Source organism: Habropoda laboriosa, unplaced genomic scaffold (assembly GCF_001263275.1).
Source record: "Habropoda laboriosa isolate 0110345459 unplaced genomic scaffold, ASM126327v1 scaffold64, whole genome shotgun sequence".
NCBI lineage: Eukaryota > Metazoa > Arthropoda > Insecta > Hymenoptera > Apidae > Habropoda > Habropoda laboriosa.
Genome location: NW_017100183.1, coordinates 1,090,477 through 1,110,810, shown reverse-complemented (window position 1 = coordinate 1,110,810; position 20,334 = coordinate 1,090,477). Strand labels below are relative to the sequence as shown.

The 20,334-nt window shown below is 44.9% G+C and overlaps 3 protein-coding genes across 3 annotated transcripts in view; 1 reads left to right on the top strand and 2 right to left on the bottom strand.

Moving 5' to 3' along the window:
• Positions 1–12,303, top strand: part of LOC108579287 (titin homolog) — an 80,361-nt gene extending 68,058 nt beyond the window's left edge. The window contains 5 exon segments of the mRNA XM_017942796.1: positions 7,023–7,770; positions 7,773–9,568; positions 11,233–11,406; positions 11,701–11,766; positions 11,906–12,303. Of these exon segments, the coding sequence (XP_017798285.1) occupies positions 7,023–7,770; positions 7,773–9,568; positions 11,233–11,406; positions 11,701–11,766; positions 11,906–11,950 (2,829 nt within the window). The 3' untranslated portion in view covers positions 11,951–12,303.
• Positions 12,304–14,285: 1,982 nt separating this feature from the next.
• On the bottom strand, positions 14,286–15,114 carry LOC108579247 (COMM domain-containing protein 8-like). The gene is made up of 4 exons (XM_017942734.1): positions 14,967–15,114; positions 14,725–14,886; positions 14,509–14,661; positions 14,286–14,447 (listed from the first exon to the last, which is right to left on the bottom strand). Exons 1-4 carry the CDS (start codon positions 15,030–15,032, stop codon positions 14,286–14,288), a joined length of 543 nt encoding a protein of 180 aa, XP_017798223.1. The 5' UTR covers positions 15,033–15,114.
• A 2,131-nt stretch (positions 15,115–17,245) lies between these two features.
• The window catches only part of LOC108579197, a 58,307-nt gene continuing 55,218 nt past the window's right edge, over positions 17,246–20,334 (bottom strand). The window contains 3 exon segments of the mRNA XM_017942669.1: positions 17,246–17,616; positions 18,896–19,027; positions 19,259–19,443. Of these exon segments, the coding sequence (XP_017798158.1) occupies positions 17,472–17,616; positions 18,896–19,027; positions 19,259–19,443 (462 nt within the window). The 3' untranslated portion in view covers positions 17,246–17,471.

Sequence of the window (20,334 nt, the reverse complement as noted above, 5' to 3'; positions counted from 1 at the left end):
ACGCTCCTCGCCGAGAGAGACGTGGGACGATCCGCTGTTGGACTCTATATAAACCACTGGGAACGCACAGGCTGGCCCGAGTAGTTCGCCAACGGCGAACAGTTCGTACGGATCTTTCTCTTCTGTTCGTCGTCGCGTCGTGTCCGTTCCCTCTTCGACGTCGTTCGAGCCGGTGATCGTGCGTACGCGTGCGTCGTGTGCTGCGTGTGGCGCAGAAAAATCAAGAAGGTAGCTCGGAGATTATATCGATTAGAAAAGATCTTCATGGACGGCCAAGATCGAAATTGAATTAAAATGTCTCTTTTTTCCCTGGTTTCGAGAGTGTAATCTTTTTTTTGTTTTTTCTCGAGGACAAGTGAAATGGTATTTTTGTTTTTTCACTTGGGTTGGAAAACTTGGCCGACGGATGATTCTGTTCGGAGGAATCACGATTAGAAAGAGAAACTACGACTCGGTTTTATGAGTCATTCTACGTCTCACGGAGGACGCAGCGCCTTTATCTGCTATGTTGTTCGGAAATTTTTTGCGTAGTATCTGCGTAGTGCGTCTGCCGACAACTGGGGCTATTTATAGGTTAAGTAGCTTGCGTGCGAAGAGGCGCTTTTCGGTTCTGAAATAACCGAGTACACGAACTGTGCGCGCGTCCAGGCTTAAATTTATTCAAATTTCTCACTTCTAGAAGCTTGTTTACAGTTCGAACTTTTCGCAATTATTCCGAGATTGCCGCCTCGGCGAAGACGACGAAAGATATATCGCAGTTGTTTGAAACGTGGCAATCTCCGGGGCTAGTAAAGACAATGAACTGTAACCTCGGTGATGACTCATTTCGATCAGTCTGGTCTTTCTGGTCTAGCGTTCTATTCTTGGTCGTCCATGATCCGTTCGTTCGAATCGATGATCTACCACCACTACCCACGTGATATTTTTCAAGGACTGTTCCAAGTGATAGAATATTCGCGACGATGGAGTCATTCACGAGGGCAGGTCGAAATGTGAGCAGTGGTGTGTACCGTGTGGCAGGTGCATTCGCTCGAGGAGCCAGAAGAGTTTTGTCTTACGTGCCACTTTTGGGCGTCGCTGCGATCCCGCCGGAAGTCGACGATTCCACGTCCTCCTCGGTACGAGACACTGGATTTGATCTCGCTACCTATTTCCGGTCGCGCGATACCGAAACGAAGCTTGCGCGTTTCCGGCGCAGATTAACCGTTCCCAGGTTAGCGATGCTCGCAGGAATTAACGGCTGTCGTATCCGTTTCGAGGTCGTCGTTAGTTTCGTATTGTTCGTCCCGTTCTCGGTTACAGAGAAAGGATATAATAGCGAGAAGGGAGAGAGTAAACGGAGCTCGCTTCACCTGAATACGTTATATTTTATCGATGCTCTCGCCTGGTATTATACGATCGGTAGTTGTTTTTACGTAACAGTCCATTGTTCGACGCGTTTATTCCTGCGGCAGAAACAAAGGTAAAACGATACCTGGATGTGTCTCGATGCAAAAATAGTCGTCGAACCGAGCGATACTCGGAGCCGAGGGCACACACACACACACACACACATCGGTGTGTGAGAAAGCTCGCGAAATCTTTTTCTTCCGCCACCCAACGTGAGTGCAGAAGAGGTGGTGCGTGGTACCTCGAGCTCGAAAATAGCGCGAAAAGATCATACTCGGGGCAAGACTTTCGTGTCGAATTGTACCGAACGAAACGGTCACGATGTCCGTTTTATCTGCAGAGACATGTGGAGTATCTGGCGGAACGTTGAAAATATGAAAACATTGTTACGAAAGTTTCGCTCGATAGGAACAGCGATATTCTGCGGTGTAAACAGTTTTTTCTGTACAAAGTACAGTAAAGACTCGATAAGAGTTGGAAATTCGGGACCGCTGTGGAACAGTCCAGGGATAGGTACTAGACAGGTACGGACGCGGAAGAGAGAGGTAGTACCGGTCCTGAAATATTAAATACCTACATATCGGCGAGACAACGCTGATACAAAAGAGAAACTTTTTTTATTTCTTGTGTTTTCTTGATGAAATTTTTACCAGCGTATCCGCGATATTTTTCTGATTAAAATGAGACCAAACACGGTATAATTCGGTTTACATTTAGTTGCTTGACAAGAAATTCCACACATGCGGTACGTATATACGTACGGAATAAGCGATACTATTTTTTGTAAACATTATAACGACGTACATGTGCGAATTGTTCGAGTTTGCATTATTTTCGAAGAAACGAAGGCGGCCTTGAATTTTTCAAATCTATTTCAATTCTATTTTTAACATATCGGTAAAGTACAATTGTTCGCAAGCTGTTTGCGAACTGCTTGCGAAGAGTCCCGAGTAGTGTAAACGTTAGTATAACAATATTGTGTCCTTTAACCCTCTACTGTCGAGGCTCTCAGAGACTCCGCTGATTCTATCTTTTTTGTTTTCTTTCGTTCTATTTAGAACTCGACGTTATTATATTCAAATGAAATTAAAAGTTTTCAGAAATTTTTTATATTTATGTATAAACTAATTGGAAGTTCAGGAGTTTCGTACACTCCATATTGTCCCAGAAACGGTGTCTCGACAGTAGAGGGTTAAACTCGCCAGAGGTCGAAAATCGTTTCTTACTCTCCGTTAATTGGTCAGAGGCAATCCCATTCGAGAATAACCGGACTGGTTCAGTTCTAGTACTGGATAACTGTTCCTGTTTGACACAGCTGTGGAACTGTTAACGGAGAGGTCCTATATTCTTCAGATGCAAACAGCGAAAGGAACGTAGAAAAAGGTAGCAGGGCAAGGGAAGATTCGCAATCAACACAACCAAGTTTCGTAACAATATCGCGTTCGGTATCATTTTAATCAGGGAAATCTCACCAATATTTCGATGAAATTTTTATTACCCAACTTTTGTAGTTTCGTTCGTATTGTCTCGCGGACATGCCGTCACCGAATACGTTAAGGAGTGCCGCGGCCGTGTCACATTAGTCCCAAGGGTGGTCCAAGGGATAGGCCGTGAACGTGTTGATCCCAACGAACTCTTATATACTCTGTCCAATTTAAGAATAACCTCGCTTCGCGCATGGGACGTGCCTAAGGCAGGGCTGGAACGTCCAAACTTAACCGCCTACGTTTTTCTCCGTCTTACCCTCTGCTACGCTCTCCGTCTATGCGCAGAACAGACGAAAATCGGTCCGAGAGTGAGGTTATTCTTAAATTGGACAGAGTGTAGAATCTTTACCGTGGATGCTGCACATCTTCATTCGTAACAGCGTTTGTTAACGAGTACCACAGTGTGCCGCATCAGGCCATTCAACGTGGTAGGTGATAGAACCAGCACCCGAACGGTCAGTTTAGCAGATACCGAGTGGTCTAATTGGAGTCTGTAGCACACTTGCCGACGATTTGCAATTCTTCATCCGACTCTTCGGGATCTCGCTAATTTACCACCTTTCGATCATTTTTCTTCACGTTTTTCACCTTTCGACAATTTTTCCTCACATTTACCACCTTTCGACAATTTTTCCTCACATTTACCACCTTTCGATCATTTTTCTTCACATTTTCGACGATCTGCCAGATATTCCGCGCGCGTTTCCCCAGATAAAACGGACACAGCGTTTCCACGCTTGTTAATCCACGCGGAACCGTTAGGCGAATCGACGGGAAATTAATCCCCGAATTAGTCGCGGTTCCAGCGAGAAATTTAATCGCGTCTCTACCGTGACACGGTGGAAGTTGAATTCACGGCCGGGCAATGATCAAAGGCTGTGTCTCTGTTTTAATGGCCGATCGATTTTATCGAAGGCGTTCTCGAGAAAAAGTTGCGAAAGTCCGCCAGGAGAAAATTGAATTACCGCTCGGTTTCGCAGATAGGAGGAAAAATAAGGAAGTTTATCCGGCGAGAGGGGGTGGGTTTTAATAAAGGCTCGTTTACACGCTGCTTTAGCCTCTTCGTGACTTTCCTGTCAGATTTCTATCTCGGTTATTAACGATCCATCGAATTGCCCAGTATACCTATCCTGCGATCGTTAATTACTCGTACTTAACGCGTTCACTGCGCCACCAGACGAGAATATATCGCACACGCCTACACTTTGAACACGCATTTCTCAAACACATTTCTCACATTTAAACGACACACAGAATAAGTGTCAAATGAAAGAAATTGTAACAACGTCATCGATAATTAGGTCCCCAAATCTCGTTCTGTGAACTGACCTTCGTCACCGCGGATATTAAACGCGTCTCTCCTCTCGTCGGTTTCGTTTACACGCCAACTGCCGCACACGCTCCAGTGAGCCGAATAAATACCACTGTCGCAATTTAATTCCAAGAAAAGTCGGCAAGTAGAAAAGAAAAAACCCAACGAAAGAACGTAAAAAAAGAAAAATTGCGAGTAAAAAGAACAGTTTGTGCTCCGTGGCGCGACAGAAAGTTTCGCGGTGTACGCATTTAGACCGGGACAATGAGTAATCAACGAGAGAAAAACCCTGGGCGAAGAGCGTGAGGGGTGGTTAGAGGCGTTGGCGAGAAAACGGCGCATCGCCGATCTTTTTACGAACGCGCGTCGTTAAAGTCTTCATTGTGTGTCCGAGTCGTGCCACTCGATCCCGTAACGCAACGTTTCCGGCACGTTCCTCTCTTACATTTCCATTTACACATTTTCCCCGCGGGAGAGGAACGAGAGCCTAGTTCACCTGGGGTAAAAAGGAAAATCGTCGGAAGAAGCAATTACTACGCGATGCAACGTAAACAGCCCGCGATAACCATACGATAGATCTCGCGTATCGTGCGGCCTCGAAATACTGTATTTCTCGATGGTTATCGCCCCTTTCTGTCTCCCTCCGTGAATTTATACGGGGAGAGAGATCTAACATCTCTGAAAGAGGAGAAGGGCAGAGACTAGTCGACAGTTGTTGCACGTGCCACGCGTCACCCTGCGTATATGGTTTTTTTCGGTAGAGGAAATTGATTCTAGTATCGGTCCTAATGCAGCCCGCCGCGTACCAGCTGTTACGGCTGATGCCAAGGTAGGATAATTCGCACGGTTCAATGGCTGTAATGTCGGACGATATTTCAACGAGGACGTGTAGAAACGCTTCGAGAGGCAGGCCTCGACGCGTGATTGCAAAAGTAGCAGAACAGGAACGTGGGCGTCTTATTTTTAATTGCCCGTTGGAAGCTAGTACGCGGTCGAAAAATTGCTACTGTCCCTGTATAACGCTATAAAATATTTGACCCAAAAGCGACGTCGATGGATGTTAATTTATACAGGAGGTCTTACTGCTTAAAGAAGTTTCTCGTTGCAAGTTTACAGTAAGAACTATGGATCGTTGAATGTAGCAGACACGCTCGGATTGTTCGATTTCTTCGATAGAATTTTATCCGCGCTTCGAACCGGATAGTTGGACGAGGTTCAAGCGAGGTGTTGAAACGCGCGATTTTCGTTTAAATATATCGGGAAACCGGCAGGATTATTATGCGTAGGTTTTCGGAACGCGGTTTGCACGATTCAAACGAGCGTCTTTCGTCACCAAGTTATATCGCTGGTAGACTGTTGGTTGTAACCTAGTGAAACTTGGTCGACGTCCAGTGATACGTTGAAACGGGACGCGCCGAGGGGCTACGGCCGAGGCTCATCCTGTTTGCGATTCGGCTGCAAAGGAGAAAGAGAGGAAGTTGAGGGTAATCGGAAGTTTATTACCGCGATGCCTCTTTCTTCTATCGACCCATAGCTCGGACAATGGCCCGAGGAGAACGAGTCTGGCCGACGGCCAGACGTTTTCACGTTGTCCTTTTGGCCTCCGACTGTGAACGTTCGGCCAAATTTGTAACGCGAATTCGCGCGTCGGTTTGCTCAGCTCTCTCGCCTGGAGAAACGAAATCCCTCTCGCGGAATAGCGTATGTGAGAGTATACAAAGGAAGGAACGTAGCGGTTAGAGTATCGTTTCACGCGGAAAAATTGTGTACACGACGGCGGGGCTGTGCTGGCGAAAACACGGGAATCAGAAACGTCTGAGAAGAAACACTCCGGTTTAGAAAGCCCTTGTGCGCGGAACCCTTCAGGGGCTGTAATTCTTTAAGCGAGAGGCTTACCCCTTACGAAAATGCACGGGAGGAACAGCGAGAAAGGGGTGGTTTCACTTAACCAGCCGATCGATACGACCAGGTCTGGGGACGATAAAGCACGCGCCGCGTTTCGCACGTCCGGTTTCTGTTTCCCTCTTCGGTTTCAACAATTGATTCCGTTCCGCTCGTATTTCTCCTATTCAAGTCGATGCTACGGGCAATCGTCGTCTTACGGTACACTCGCGATGCTTCTTTCATCGATCGAACATTGGAAATTCCTGTTTGATTTCCGGGGACGGCGTCCTTTCGCTTCCAAGTTCGAACCGTCAGGCAACGAGAAGAGCAACCCAGAGGCGAGATAAAAATATATTTATCTCTTATCCGAAGGTTTCCAACCTTGAAAAGTTCAACTTTCACACCGAGCGCGGATGGATTATTAATAAAATCGTAACGAATTACGGCTCGCTTGAAAAGTACTCGCTGACACAGTGACACGATTGGCCACCCCTGAAAGGGTGGCGACGCTCGCACCCTTATACGGGGGGGCATCCACCCTCCTGCGAGTCGCTTCGAGAGAGAGCACACAGCCGACAACTGTTAAGTTGGTCACCCTTCGTGACGAATGGACGAAAAAATAATATCGTGCTTGGACGAGCCGGCAACGCTCTTTTTCTAACGACGTGTTACCATAGCGTGAAGTTCGCTGCGGTTAACGCGCTTGAAAATATTCATTTCAGTTAGCGTTGAGAAAGCTAACCCTCGATTTACACGGTTCGATCGGTAAGCCAATCGTGCAGATCGAGGCTAAATTTTTCTGGAAGATGAAGGGTGGAGAATGAAATCGAAACGGTTCAGAATTATTCCCTAATTTCGTGTTAAAATGCAGCAAATTAACAAAGTACCGTATAAATGTTTGCTGAATCGAAAACGCAGATCACACAGATGTTTCGAACGACGTGTTTCAGGGTGGAGAGGAAGCAGAGAACGGATCGGCAACGGCAGGTAGCCCGGTTGAGGAAAAATTGGCTGTAAGTAGTCCAACAGCAGAGAACGAATCCGCCCCCGTAGCAGCGGCGACAACACCATGCACCGAGGCCAAGGAAGAAAGCAGCCCAACATCGGCCGCTAATAGCCCAACCGAGGAAAAGACAGAGGAACCCACTCCCTCTGCCCCAACTCCCGTCCCTGTCGAGGAAAAGAAAGAGGAGGTCGAAAAAGTCGAGGCCGAGAAAAAAGTAGTCGAGGTCAGTCCAGCCGGTGGTCAGTTTGTACCGGAGCCGGTAGAAGTCTCCGTTTTCCGAGTCCAGACAGTCGCTACGCCGTCTATCATTGAGAGGAAAACCAGTGAGGATATCCCTTCCCTGCCTCCGTCCAGTCCACCGCCAACCCCCATAGACTCGTCGCCTTTGCAGCAGGCTCAGCAGGCGGCAGCCACGGCCACTGCCCTAGCGGAAGCCCTCAAGTTGCCTGCGGAGGCTGCTCGCAACGATTTCGTTACATCGCCACCCACCGCCACCCTCTCCGCCCTCTCCGCCCTCTCGTCCCTCTGCCCAGAGCGTAACGACCCGTCGACACCGGCCGCGGAATCTATCGCCGCCACCGCCGCGACACCACCACCACCACCACCACCCCAGAGACCGCCCAGTTCTTCCGCTGACGAACCCCGAACAGAATCGACTATCGTCGTTGCCCCCAGTGTAGAGGCTCGGTGGCTTACACAGACGCTTCTCATCCTCCTCCGGTCTCTGCGGAGATTTTCGAGTCGTTGAGCGCCGGTGACGGGAACCGAGCAACCTCGGAGGTTGCCCAGGCTCTGCCAATTGTAGACGACGCGATCGACGATCGTCTTTCGGCTAAGGAACAGGACCCGTCCGTCTCGCACCAGCATCTCGATAGACAGCAGGAAGGTGTAGTAGAGGAGAAGATCGAGCCTCCGTGTGAAGTAGTCGCCTCGGAGAAAGTAGCAGCCGTAGAGCAACCTGTGGTATCCTCGGATAGTCGCCAAGCTGCCCCCTCGATTCAGGACGAAACGTCAGAGGTGGTAGTTGAGGATATAGCGAAGGTGGAGGCTGTCGAGCTGGAGATGACCAAGGTACCGGAACCTGCGTGTAGAAAGGAGGAACCGAAGGAGTTGGTTGAACAGGTCGTCGAACCTAATCAAGTGGTACAAGAAGAGATCGAGCGCGTGGAGGAAGCTGTCGTCGAGCCGCCGACAGTTTCGTCAACGATAGACGCGGTCGTCGATTCGGAGGAAGGTCCGATTCCAGTTTCGGAAGAGATCCTAGTGGAGGCTAAGCCGGCTCTTGTCATTCCAGAAGACGAAGAAACTGTCGAAGATGCTGCGGACACGGACGATGCGGATGTTCCGAGGATAGACACTGCCTCCGTCGAGGTAATTCCCGACGTGGAAGACAAATTGGAGACGGAAACCGAGCCCGACGTTGCTGTACCCACGGAAGAAATTCTAATCTCCGAAGAGCCGGAAGATTCGAAAGATCCGTTCGTCGATCCTGTTCAACCGATCAACGACTGCGCGATAGAGAACCCCGTTGAGAAAGTAGCAATTACGCCGGAGAGTAAACACGAGGAAGATTTACCTCCTCCGCCACCTCTACCAGAATCACCCGTGCCTAGTCCTCAGGAGAAATTCGATCCCGAGAACGTAAACGTTGCCGACGATTCAAAAACAGTGCCTTCCCCTATTGTAGACGTAGAACACGAGACATTAGACGTAGAACAGAAGCAACAAGTGGACGGGTCTCCTCTTTCGCTGCCAGAACAGGAAATAGAAGTGTCGTCGAACGAACCTTCTATCGAAGAGGTTGCTGCTGTTCCCGAAGCAGCAGCAGCAGCAGCAGCACCGGTGGTAGCGGTAGAAGCGCCAGTAGCAGCAGACGACGCGTCGTTGCTAATGTTAGATAGTTCGTCGTCGTCGTCGTCGTCGTGTTCGATTAAGGAGAAAGTTGTATCGACGTGTCCCGCGAACGAATCTCAAACGCATTTCTTTTCGTCTAGACTGGAACACGTTCCTAGTCCTAGCGACGATCTTCTTCTTCCCCCGGCCCCCGAGGAAACGATCCAAGAACACGTAGATCCCGTCAGTTATCCCCTGCCACCGGAAGAGCTCTCTTGCCCGGTTAACGTGTCTGAAACGGAGAGTGAGCTTCCAGTTCCTGACGAGAACGCGGCGCCCAGCCTGAGAAACCCGACAGAGACACTTCTGACACCGCCTAGAAGTCCCAGTCCCCAGTCCAATGTCAGTATCACGTCTGGCCTGACAACATCCACAAAAGACTCCTCGCAAACACAGTTGTACGACGACCAGAGCAATCGAGAGTTCAAGATGGAATCGGTGTCGATAAGCCTCAATTCGTACAATGAGTCCGACATTGAGTTAAAGGAGAGGTTAGCCGAGTCTCTGGCGGAGACTGAGAAGCAGGAAGAAAGCTCGGTTTCGTGTCAGTTGTCGAACAACGCCACGTCGTCAACTACTGTCCAGGAGACCCATCAGGTGACTAACATGTAACACAACCTCCTGGCATGAATTCAGGCAGCCAAAATACCTTTTTGGTGGCGCCTCGTTCCAAGTATCTCGTCGTATGGTCCGCACAAAATCAACCGTCTCTGTGAATACATAGTCTGAACAATATATATTTATATATATTCTTCCCGTTTCTCCTCACTCTACCAGAAAACACCACCCCGCCCCACCCGCCTAGAAACCAGTCCCGGGTAACATTCTGCTGTCCAGTGCTCTGTCGCCCAACAACACAAACACCCACCTACGCTCTCTCTCTCTCTATATATATAATATCACCTTCGTCTCTTAAACCTTCACAATCGTCTATATCCCAGATATAATCGTCTCTATATCAAATTATCCGCCAATCTCGACACCAACCACCAACCAATCAACCATCACCTTCGCTTTACGACGTTCTATCGACGAAGGGTAATCGAATGAGACAGAGACTGACATCACCGCCGACGTCTGTGGGTTTTTTGCACGAATCTCATCTAAAACAAAATGTTGTCACGGCCTATACTTCTTCCATGCACGATATGGATTTAGAGAAAACCCGTCATCCAACAATCGATTTGTCGCCAAACACGTCCTTTTTTTTCTCCTCCGTTGGTGTATTAAATCCTGCTCTCTCTCTCTCTATATATATATATATTATGGATCCTTTAACAACACACGATCCCAGGCGTTTTTTTTTAGAAGAGAGAGGGTCTCGTCGGGAATGCATCCTTCGTTCTGTCGAACGTGATTAACAAATACCGTCTTACTCTGTTGCTGACAATCTCCTGTGACGCTTCCACCGCCAATCACTACCAGAACAACCGTTACTGCCAATCACCTGTGTTGTTTGCCTCTTGGTTTTCTTGACAATATTAACACGACTTGTTATTCGAATCGAGGCGCTAAAAGTAGAGCATTTGTAGCTCGATCGCTATACATTAGATCACAGATTAAATGCAAATGAGAGAGAAAGAAAGAAACAATGCAAGGAGAAAATGACCGTTTTATTGCTGCACTAGTTCCTCGTGAAGGGAAACGTCCAGTTTCCGTAGAAAATTTCTTTTTTCGTCGGAACGCTGTCACTAATTATAACAAACATAGCCGCTCGAATTAGACGAATTTCTAGCGTGAATCTCATTGATAGACGTAAATACTTGTTTAAATTACTAATTTTTTGTAACTACACGTAATGCAAAATAGCTGACGTTTCTTAGAAACATCATTAATGCCATTAGTTACTTAATTTAGACATCGATACTATCATGCTCTTTCCGTAAAGAAAAAAAAACGAAAAAAAGAAAAAAAGATATTGCATCTGTTGTGTCGTAAGCATCTTGTATTGCGCATGCAGAGTTTTTCTTATCCAAAGGGGTTCACCAGCAGGGTTTTCCAATTCTTTGCGCTGTCCGAAACGCATGAGGAACGATTCTGTCCGGCCGCGAGATTCGATCGTGTCTCTCGTTGCCTTTCGAAAAAAGTAAAGAGTAAAAAAGTGAAAAAGAAGAAATTTCGTTCTCTGCGGTTCAAGTGGCTGGACGGAATCGACCTTTACGTCTTTTGTCCTCGTAGCATGCTGGGATTTGGACTTGCTGCGGATGTCGAATTTCCCTAATCGAAATATTCTAACGAGAAGATGTAATGCATCGTTGCAGAGCACTCCTGAACCCGAGGCACCGGTAGAAAATAACGTGGCCCGTGACAGTACGACAGAGAGTTCAGAAGAAACTACCAAGATTACATCTATTCTAGCCGTCCCATGCGAGATGATGACAGCCCCACCGCCATCAGCACCAGCCATCACCGAAGATGTTGCCTCTGTAGCCAAGGTAACAGAGCGTCTGCCCTCTTTTCTGCTTCTGCCTTGAGTAAAGCGTGTCACGATAAAATTAGCAGAGATAGAGATGATGATCGCCAAAATGATCGTTCATGCGAGCTAAGCACGAGTGATTCTGAGGCCGTTAACGCGATTTAATGTCCATGGAAGAATAGAGTGCGAGGGGCCATCTGATTTAATATTCTAATTCTAATTTAAATAACCTATAACCGTCATATATACCACGATATTTCTCCGTGATAATAGGATTATTAATGATTTTATTACTTCGTTTTTGTCTTTAAAGGCTATCGAAGAGATTGAGATCAGCGACAAGGCTGTTGCGGCAGCAGCCATCGAGTGTAATACGAACGTAAGTGTCTTGGCAAGTATTTTCGATCGATCGATCGACAGAACCACTTGTAACGAATGTACTTCTTTTTTCCTCCCCCCCTTCCTTCTTTCTTTATCGCGTCTATTTTTATAACGATTTGTGTGTTTCTTGTTCACAGGAAATTATCGCGGACGCACATTACCAAAACAAACTGAACGAATAAACACCGCTAACCGAATTGTATTTTGGGAAGAAGAAAGTTCTTTTCTCTCGTTAAAACCAAAAAAGTATATTATATAGATATGTATATTTGGACCATTCCTGCAAACTAAACAGAAAATAACGTTCTTTCGTTACGAGCAACAAAATAAAAAGAAAAAAAAAAAATAATAATGGAACGACGACGATGTTACCGCGACATCGCGAGAGCATATAGACTTTATAGTAGGCCTATTAATAATTATTAGACGGCATTTGACGGCAGGGCGAATGAGAATGTTCACGAATGGCAAATACGGGGTCGTATCATCGAAGAGAACGAACGGGGTTACGAGGACGAGAGTCGAATAAACGAAGAGAAAAAGCAGAAAGAAAGAAACGATTCATTCTGAAATGCGTGGTTATATAGTGCGCCGTTCGCGGATGGTATCTCGAAGCGGGTCATTTTTTACTGTTCTTTTTCGACGGGAATAAAAATTTCAAATAAATTTTTGAATAAAAATTTATAATAAATTTTTCAAACGCTGGGCCGTGCCCAGCCACCCGCAAAGTCGTTAACGATTGGCCCTGCTGCTGTGTAAAGAAAAAAAAAGAAAGAAAAAGAAATTGGAAAAATTGTCATTGTTGCTAAAACATAAGTCGGTGACCATCGCGCGGGGCGGACAAAGCGATGAAAACGAACATTCGAGTAAACGAAGAAATAAATAAATAAAAAGTAACGATTAAGAGGAAAACATCGTTTGTCGCGTATTCCAGAAAAAAAATACTCACCGAGGCGCGCCCTCCCGTAACTACATATTGCTATGTCGAGAGAGAGTATAAGGGACAAGAGAAAAACTGTAACAAAAGAATAACAAAACAACAAAGAGTGGAAAGATCGGAGACTGACAGAGCAAGGTGTGCGTGTGCGTTCGAATGCGTGATGAATGAGCGTGAGAGGATAGAGTTAGAGAGAGAGAGAGAGAATGAAATTGGTGTGTGGAGAAAAGAAGCAAAGGAAACGGTAAAGAACAATTTGGAATGCGGTCTCTCTTCGCCAGAATCTGATGTGAACAGGAAAAGAGTGGAGAGATAAAACGGGAGAAAGCAGAGCGAGAAAAAAAAAATATATGTTATTGAAAGATTATGTCAGAAACGCACGAGTAATGAAACACTCGCATCGCGGTTTTCAAGGGCAGTCGATTTATTTTGCTCGTATTTCTTTCTTCGCGGTCCTTGTTTTTTTCTTAAATAATTGTACAATCGAGAGAGGGTTGGTTTTTATGTTGTAACGAGGAACTGCACACTTCTACGTATGACTTTGGTATGCGCGAGCACACGACACACAACTACACACATGCAAGGACATTACACGCGAAATGCGTACATACGTATCATGCAACACACGAGATAAGGAAAAAAAAAAAATATACAGTATGTCGAGAAACAGTGTAAGTGATATATAATCTAGACATAGAGAAAAGCGTTTGTGTAAATTCGGCGTTTGTTCGAAATGCTAACTTCTCCACACGAGAATACTTACGAACGAGAAAGCCTATTCGTAATTTTATAATAATCATTAAAAAATATCGCCTAATTACAATTACGAAAGAAAAAAAAAAAACATGCACAATTTACCACCCAGAAACGGATTCGTTTTCACGGATCTCCAGGAGTAAATAATTACCTACGAAAGCTTTTTTTATTAAAACCGTAGCGTAGATCGTAAAGTGAAACGAAAAGCGCATATATGTAAATGCTCCAAAATCTCAAGAATACCTGTAAGTGTTAAATGGAGCGAGCGTACACTATGCCCGCGACCGGCATTGATTTTTAAACGATATATTAATGAGTAAGGAGACAGAGGTAAAATTAAAAGTTGTATAGTAAACCTTTCATTAAATATATTGTCCGTAATGATCTTTACAACGAAATTCACCGTTTTTTCGAGACAAGTTTTGGCGACGAGAGCGAACTTTTTATTTAAAAAAAAATGAAAAAAGAAAAAAAAACGAAATCCTTGAACCCGACTGATCTGTGCACTCGACCATCAATCGCTAAAAACTCTGAGGCGCCATCGATGCAAGCCTCCTCGTTTATTTATTTTGCGCACCGGAAACTGCAAAATTGTAAATGAGGTTTTTGCGTCGGAGGCGTCTCAGACACAGAGCAACAGTCTTCAGTATCTTCGATGAGCAGTTATAATAGTAATTAAACTATTCTACATTTATCTATAACCTATAATAAACTGTGAAACAAGTGTAAAATCGTGTGTTTTTATTTCATCTCGAAAAAATTGTTACAATCGTATGTGGATCATAAAAAAAATTTCAGTATTATTTATTTCGTTTCTATTCAAGTTATTGCACGATGCTTTCCATAGCATTTATCAACATGTCCAATTCGTCCTTGTTTAATTCTAAACCTAAAATACGCCTTTTAGATACCTTGTTTTCAACAGTGAGATCTAGTTGAAGAAGGGGTTCTCTTATAGAAGCTAGTTTACTAGAACCCATTACAAGCTGCAATAAATTGTCGAATTTGTGTAAAGTATATCCTCTTGTAAACTGCTCAATACTTTACCTTTAACCTCCAATCAAAATCAGTTACTGTTTCATTCATTTCTTTGGAGTATTCTATCAACAAAGCATCCGTTAATTGCTCCCTTCTTACTTTCAAACATGTCAGTATATTCTGTTGAATGTGTTCTGGCAATTCGTGATATTCCTGTGGCATCTATAAAAAGATTTAGCAGCATTGCAAATATTCTATTAATTTTATGGACAATTTTAGTTATACCTTTTCCTCTGTTAAGTACAACGAAGCTGGATTCCTTAAAAGCATCGATATTAATTTATACGATCCTTCGTACTCTTCTCTACTCCAATCCATGCTATTTACAAATTTATGGTAAGTTGGGCCTGGTTTACCGCATATTTCGTCCACGCATGCATGCAGCAGCTAAACGATGTGCACATATTTCGTAAGATAAAAATCCATTTTTCTCAAATTACGTAAAAAACCATGGTTATTATACTTACTTCTTTCAAAACGTGACTCTTATCTTCACCGAAGAGGTTAAGGTATAAGGTTTGAGCAGTTTCCATAATTGCAGCCTCTCGAGAACTCTTCCAAATTAAGATTACGAATAAAAAAATACAGTAAAATTCAACAAATACTTATAGAAAATATCATTTAGCGTTTTTTTTCTTGGAACGTTTGTTTATTTTACATGGAAATGATTTTACATTGCTGTTTCATTTACATTACACATAACTAGTAGAGTTAAACACCGTTTACAAAAGTACTAAAAATACATTTGTCGAATATAAATAACAACTTTCATATTTTATTCGTATATTTTATTAGACTTGACGTTTCAATTTTGACATATCAGGCTAGGAGAGCTTGCAACCTATAACCTATACGAAAACCTATACCATGACGCACTGATAATTTTCTCTCGTCGCCATCTACGATTGATAACGTCGTCACTAAATATCAAATAGAAATATACGTCAAAAGGAGTAAGAATAGTTGAAATAAACACCAGGTTCGTTAATAGAAAAAATAAGTAGCGTTAAAAATTATAATTTCTTAAAATATACATGCACAATATTCGTGATATATCTATCGAGAAAAGTATCGTTTAAACCGTCAGCCACTGGATGGCGGTAGCGTGACCTTTGTACGGTCTGTGCGGTGAGGGGTGCGCAGTACGTGTGTTTCAACCGTAAGGGTCGTACGTGTTGCGTAAAGTTCCGGGATAAAATTTCCTTCGACAATTATACGCGATTGTTCAAAGTGAGTATTATATACGAGTGATCAATATGTGGATATCGACTTCGAATAAGATGGAACTCCGTGGAGGTCAGCTTAAACGTAAATTGCAATTTTATTGAAACGATACTCATGAATTTCTTTATACAACTTTACTGGTTGATTTCTTGCCTACGTCTATATATGTATATTACCTAGAATTGGTAGCGAGTACAACAGCAAGCTGAATGTTAAGAGGCGTCCTATAGATTCTCGCGATTAACAAATAGAATAATCGGCAGAAAAATCGGACGCCTCCGATTTACCGTGTACGCATTCGTGTATAAATCGAAGTTGAAAACTTGAACTTTTATTCGCGCGGGAAATCGCACGGTAGAGCGCCATCTGTAACGGTTGTGTTTCCGCCATGTTTGAAATGGCAGTAGTTCGAAATGCAGTTGCGTGAAAGTGTGAAAAGTGTAAACCGGCGAAAAATCAATTTATACACGATTGTGCACGGTGTTTCCATTGGCTCGTAAATGCTGGATCAGCTATCAAATCGATGTCGCGATCAAGTTGGCTACTACGTACGTACATACTATAATAATGTATATAAAAGCGTACAAAACACGTTTGAAGGGCGTGGAGGTGGGGGGGAGCGCGATACGAACTACTCTCGACAGGTCGAGACCTGCTGTGTTTTGCTTTCTTTTTTTTTTCCTCGTATACTTTGAACTGCTGCTTCGTAGGTCCGTTGTTTATAGTGTGTACAAGTGGTCGACGATCCTGCGGTGTTTTCATCTACAGAAAATCGTACGTTAATCGTTCTATTTACTCGTACCATTTATCTTTCCCATCTCTCGTTTCGTTTCACTCTTTCGCAAGACTCACGCAAACGTAAACGGACACAGACGTTACGTTAATCTTCGGTACTTTTTTTTGTGCGTGAACATAGAAAAACACACAGACATATCGAAGGGGAAGCTACGTTACGCTTTTTTGCGCAGTTTACTCGACGTGTTTACGATTTCCTCGCTTTGGTATCACGACCGTCGATGTCCTTTACACGGGCGACCGTTTAGGTTCTCTGAACTTTCGAGGAGGCAGGATCTCAGATTAGGCTCGTACGACAACCGAGTCTCTTATCGTTCAATTCTCTGCACTCGTGTAAATTAGAAGTAACACGCGTCTTTCTCAGATCTACGAAGTTCGATTTACAATAATCCCAGCACTCTAACCTCTTCGTTCTCGCACAACATACGGACTCTGAACTCTTAACAACGACTAAGAATACGTTCGACAAATGCGCTAGCAATTTTTCTACTATATTCTAACATCCAAGTAGAGTACGTTCGTGGAACGAGAGGAAGGTGAATTAACGTCGAAACGTGTCGTCGTTCTAAACATCGTAGAATGTTAGGTTAGACGAGACTCGTTTCGTTGAAGCGTCTCCTCTGTCTCGTCTCAACGTGCAACGAATTATCACTGATCTCTGATCGATAACGATATAGTAGAAAAAAAGAAGAGGGGACAACGGAGTATAGTGATAAAGGTCGTCGCTGAAAGTAACCGGATACATTTTATACATAACTGTTTGGTGGGGTACATATGTATACAGTATATCGAGTCTCTCGTAGAAAGGCACTCGGAAAGAAAATGGCACCGTCGATTATTCGCCGCGCGCGTTCCTCGCGCTCTCGACTCCTTCTTCCTCCCTCGTTTTTTCTTTTCTTTTTTTTTTATTGGCACATGCTCTCGTTCTTCTCTAGCCTCCTTCTCCTCTTCCTCTAGCTTCTGTATCGATGGCTCAGGTTCGTGTGGTAATTGGCGATCGCGTCGAATTTGTCCTTTTTTCGTGGACATTTCCCTTGCCGCCTCATGTAATCGCCGAACTCGCAGCTGGGCGTCGCGCATTCCTCGTTTTGAATGCACCTAGAAACGACAACGGTAACAACGTGAAAATATCCAGATTAATTGTGAATTCGACGTGAATTGTGGCGAAGTAGAGTCGGTGGAAAAAATGTAACAAGGTCGTAAATGTGCAGTCGGTGGAAGGAATATAGCAAGTTAATTAACACGTTGAAGGCCGCGAGGGTCATCGATGATCGGCGATGACAAGATTGAATTTAAACGAATGATAATATTTGTGAAAATTTGCGTTTAATGCATCGTGCGGCATATTTAAATACAGTGCTTTTGCGAGCAATGCGGTTTCGATTCTTTTCTTGAAAAATTTCCACGTCCGTTTCGCGATCAGTTTACATACTTAGAATAACTCTCTGAGAGTTGATTGACGCTCTCGGACAGTCACTCTCAAACCACTCGCGAGAAATACTCTCGAGAGCGACTCGCGATAGATTTACTCTCGAGAGCGACTCGCGATAGATTTACTCTCGAGAGCGACTCGCGATAGTTTCACTCTCGAGAGCGACTCGCGATAGATTTACAGTCACTCTCAAACCACTCGCGAGAAATACTCTCGAGAGCGACTCGCGATAGATTTACTCTCAAGAGCAACTATAGATTTACTCTCGAGAGCGACTCGCGATAGATTTACTCTCGAGAGCGACTCGCGATAGTTTCACTCTCGAGAGCGACTCGCGATAATTTCACTCTCGCATGGATACCTAAATAGCTGTATAGCTCACGCGATATTATAAGCCAAGAGTGACACGTGATAGGGTGACTCACCCCGAGGTTTCTTCCGAAGCTAGCTGCGCACGAATAGCGAGCAGAAATCGAGCAGAACGATCGAGCTCAGTCAGTGTTTACCAGGCTGCCGAACGAGTGCCTCGACGAACGACGCTTATACGCGCGATCCTAGTCTTGTCGAAAATTCAGTGCTCCCTCGAACAACTCGAGGTATTTCACGTTTTCCGATTCGGGTTCAATCAAAGCTAAGGCACACTTGATACGGCCCTGACTAAGATTTAACCCTTTGCTTGCCTTCGTTTCAATATTTCAGCGCGATATAATTTAGAAAACATCAAGTTTCAGTATTAACGCATAAAAAAATGCTTGATCATCGTTGACGCGATATAATTTAGAAAACATCAAGTTTCAGTATTAACGCATAAAAAAATGCTTGATCATCGTTCAAGCAGTGTAATTCATCAGTGTACGATATCCGAGGGCAAAAGATCCTTATCTTACGTGCGAAGAAGTTTGAGCATTTGTTGGACCGACTATACTCGAAGAGTACACTACTCACAGTCTATCAGCGAGGGAGAAGTACCCTTTTCCTCGCCTGATCTTGATGCAGTTCTGGTGGTTCTCGTAACAGTTGCACTGGCACTCGCCCTCGGACGTGATTCTCGGCGTGAACTCGGAGGGGCATCGGCACCTGGTCAATTTGAAATTACAAATGATTCTTCCCAGTCGCTACTTGCTAGAGAGCAGCAACTAGTAGAGAGTGTGGAATATAAAGCGTCTGAATCGAATGCTCCGGGAAGGGAGAGAAGAAAAGCGTAGGCACGAACTGCACGACGTTCGTTCCTAGCGAGCTCTATTGGATCGATGGATCGACGCGCATTATACAGACGGCGGTGTGTCTAGCAGAGTAGAGAGAACTCACGGCTTTCTCGGCTGTGCCCTTCTCATGTTCTGAGGTTGCGGAGAGGACTGATGGTGCCTGTAGAATCTCTGCTCGGAGGGTTTCTCGTTGCTCGTGTCGTACTCGGTTCTCTCCCGGCACTCGCATTCCGTGTGGTTGTAGAAAGACAGCTTTTCCACCACGTTGCCACCGCCCACGTTCGTCGTCTGGAAAAGAAAAATCGGAGATGGTTGTTATTCTCCTCGATCGGCTTAGAATGCTGCAGTCCAGTTGGAATTAGAAACTCGAAATGCAAGTGTCGGGATTCAAATTTCCGACGCTTGACCGACCGACTTTTACGATCTGGGCATTTTTTCCACCGACTATACTGGTTGTGTCTGGTAGGAAAATCGCGGCCCGGTTGAAAAACCAACACGATCGCCTGGTATCGCTTTAGTTTTAATTGAGTTCAATTAACCTTAGTCGACTGGCTGGTTGGTGACTAAAGTGGCCGTTGGGCTGGCCGAGGCTCGTTGAACGAGGAAAGGGGTTATCCGTATCGCGGGGCCACACGTAGCAACTCCCTCAATCGACACTAATTACCCTCTACTTGCTACTGTTCTCGCGAGTAGCGATTTCCAACCGCGTCGTGGTTAAAAGTAGAAACTTTGATCGATTCGTCTTCTCAAATTTTTCCTCGATACACTCGGAAGGAGAAGAAGAAGAAGAAGAAGAAAGAAACACTTGAAATTACTGTAATCTAAAACTACCGCAATCTCGCCGCGGTACTTCTCGTACAGGCTGTACCGATCGTCGTGAGAATTCGGGACGCGGATTCGAACGAAATACATAATACATGTTGAAACAGCTTGAAAGCGGGATCTTGGGAGAAGGGTGACGGTGTTTGGTTAGCGTTAATTGCCGGTTAGAAGAGGACGCGGCCGGAATTCACCGGAGAGCCTGATAAGCTCGCGCGAACCACCGCGCATTTCAATCGATCTGCTTAGCTTCGTTCTGAATCCTCTGGTATAGGGAATGCTCGGTAGAAAGCTCGTAAATCGCGGAGGAAACGAAACTACACGATCTCCTCATGGGAATACAGATTAGCTTTTAGCTGG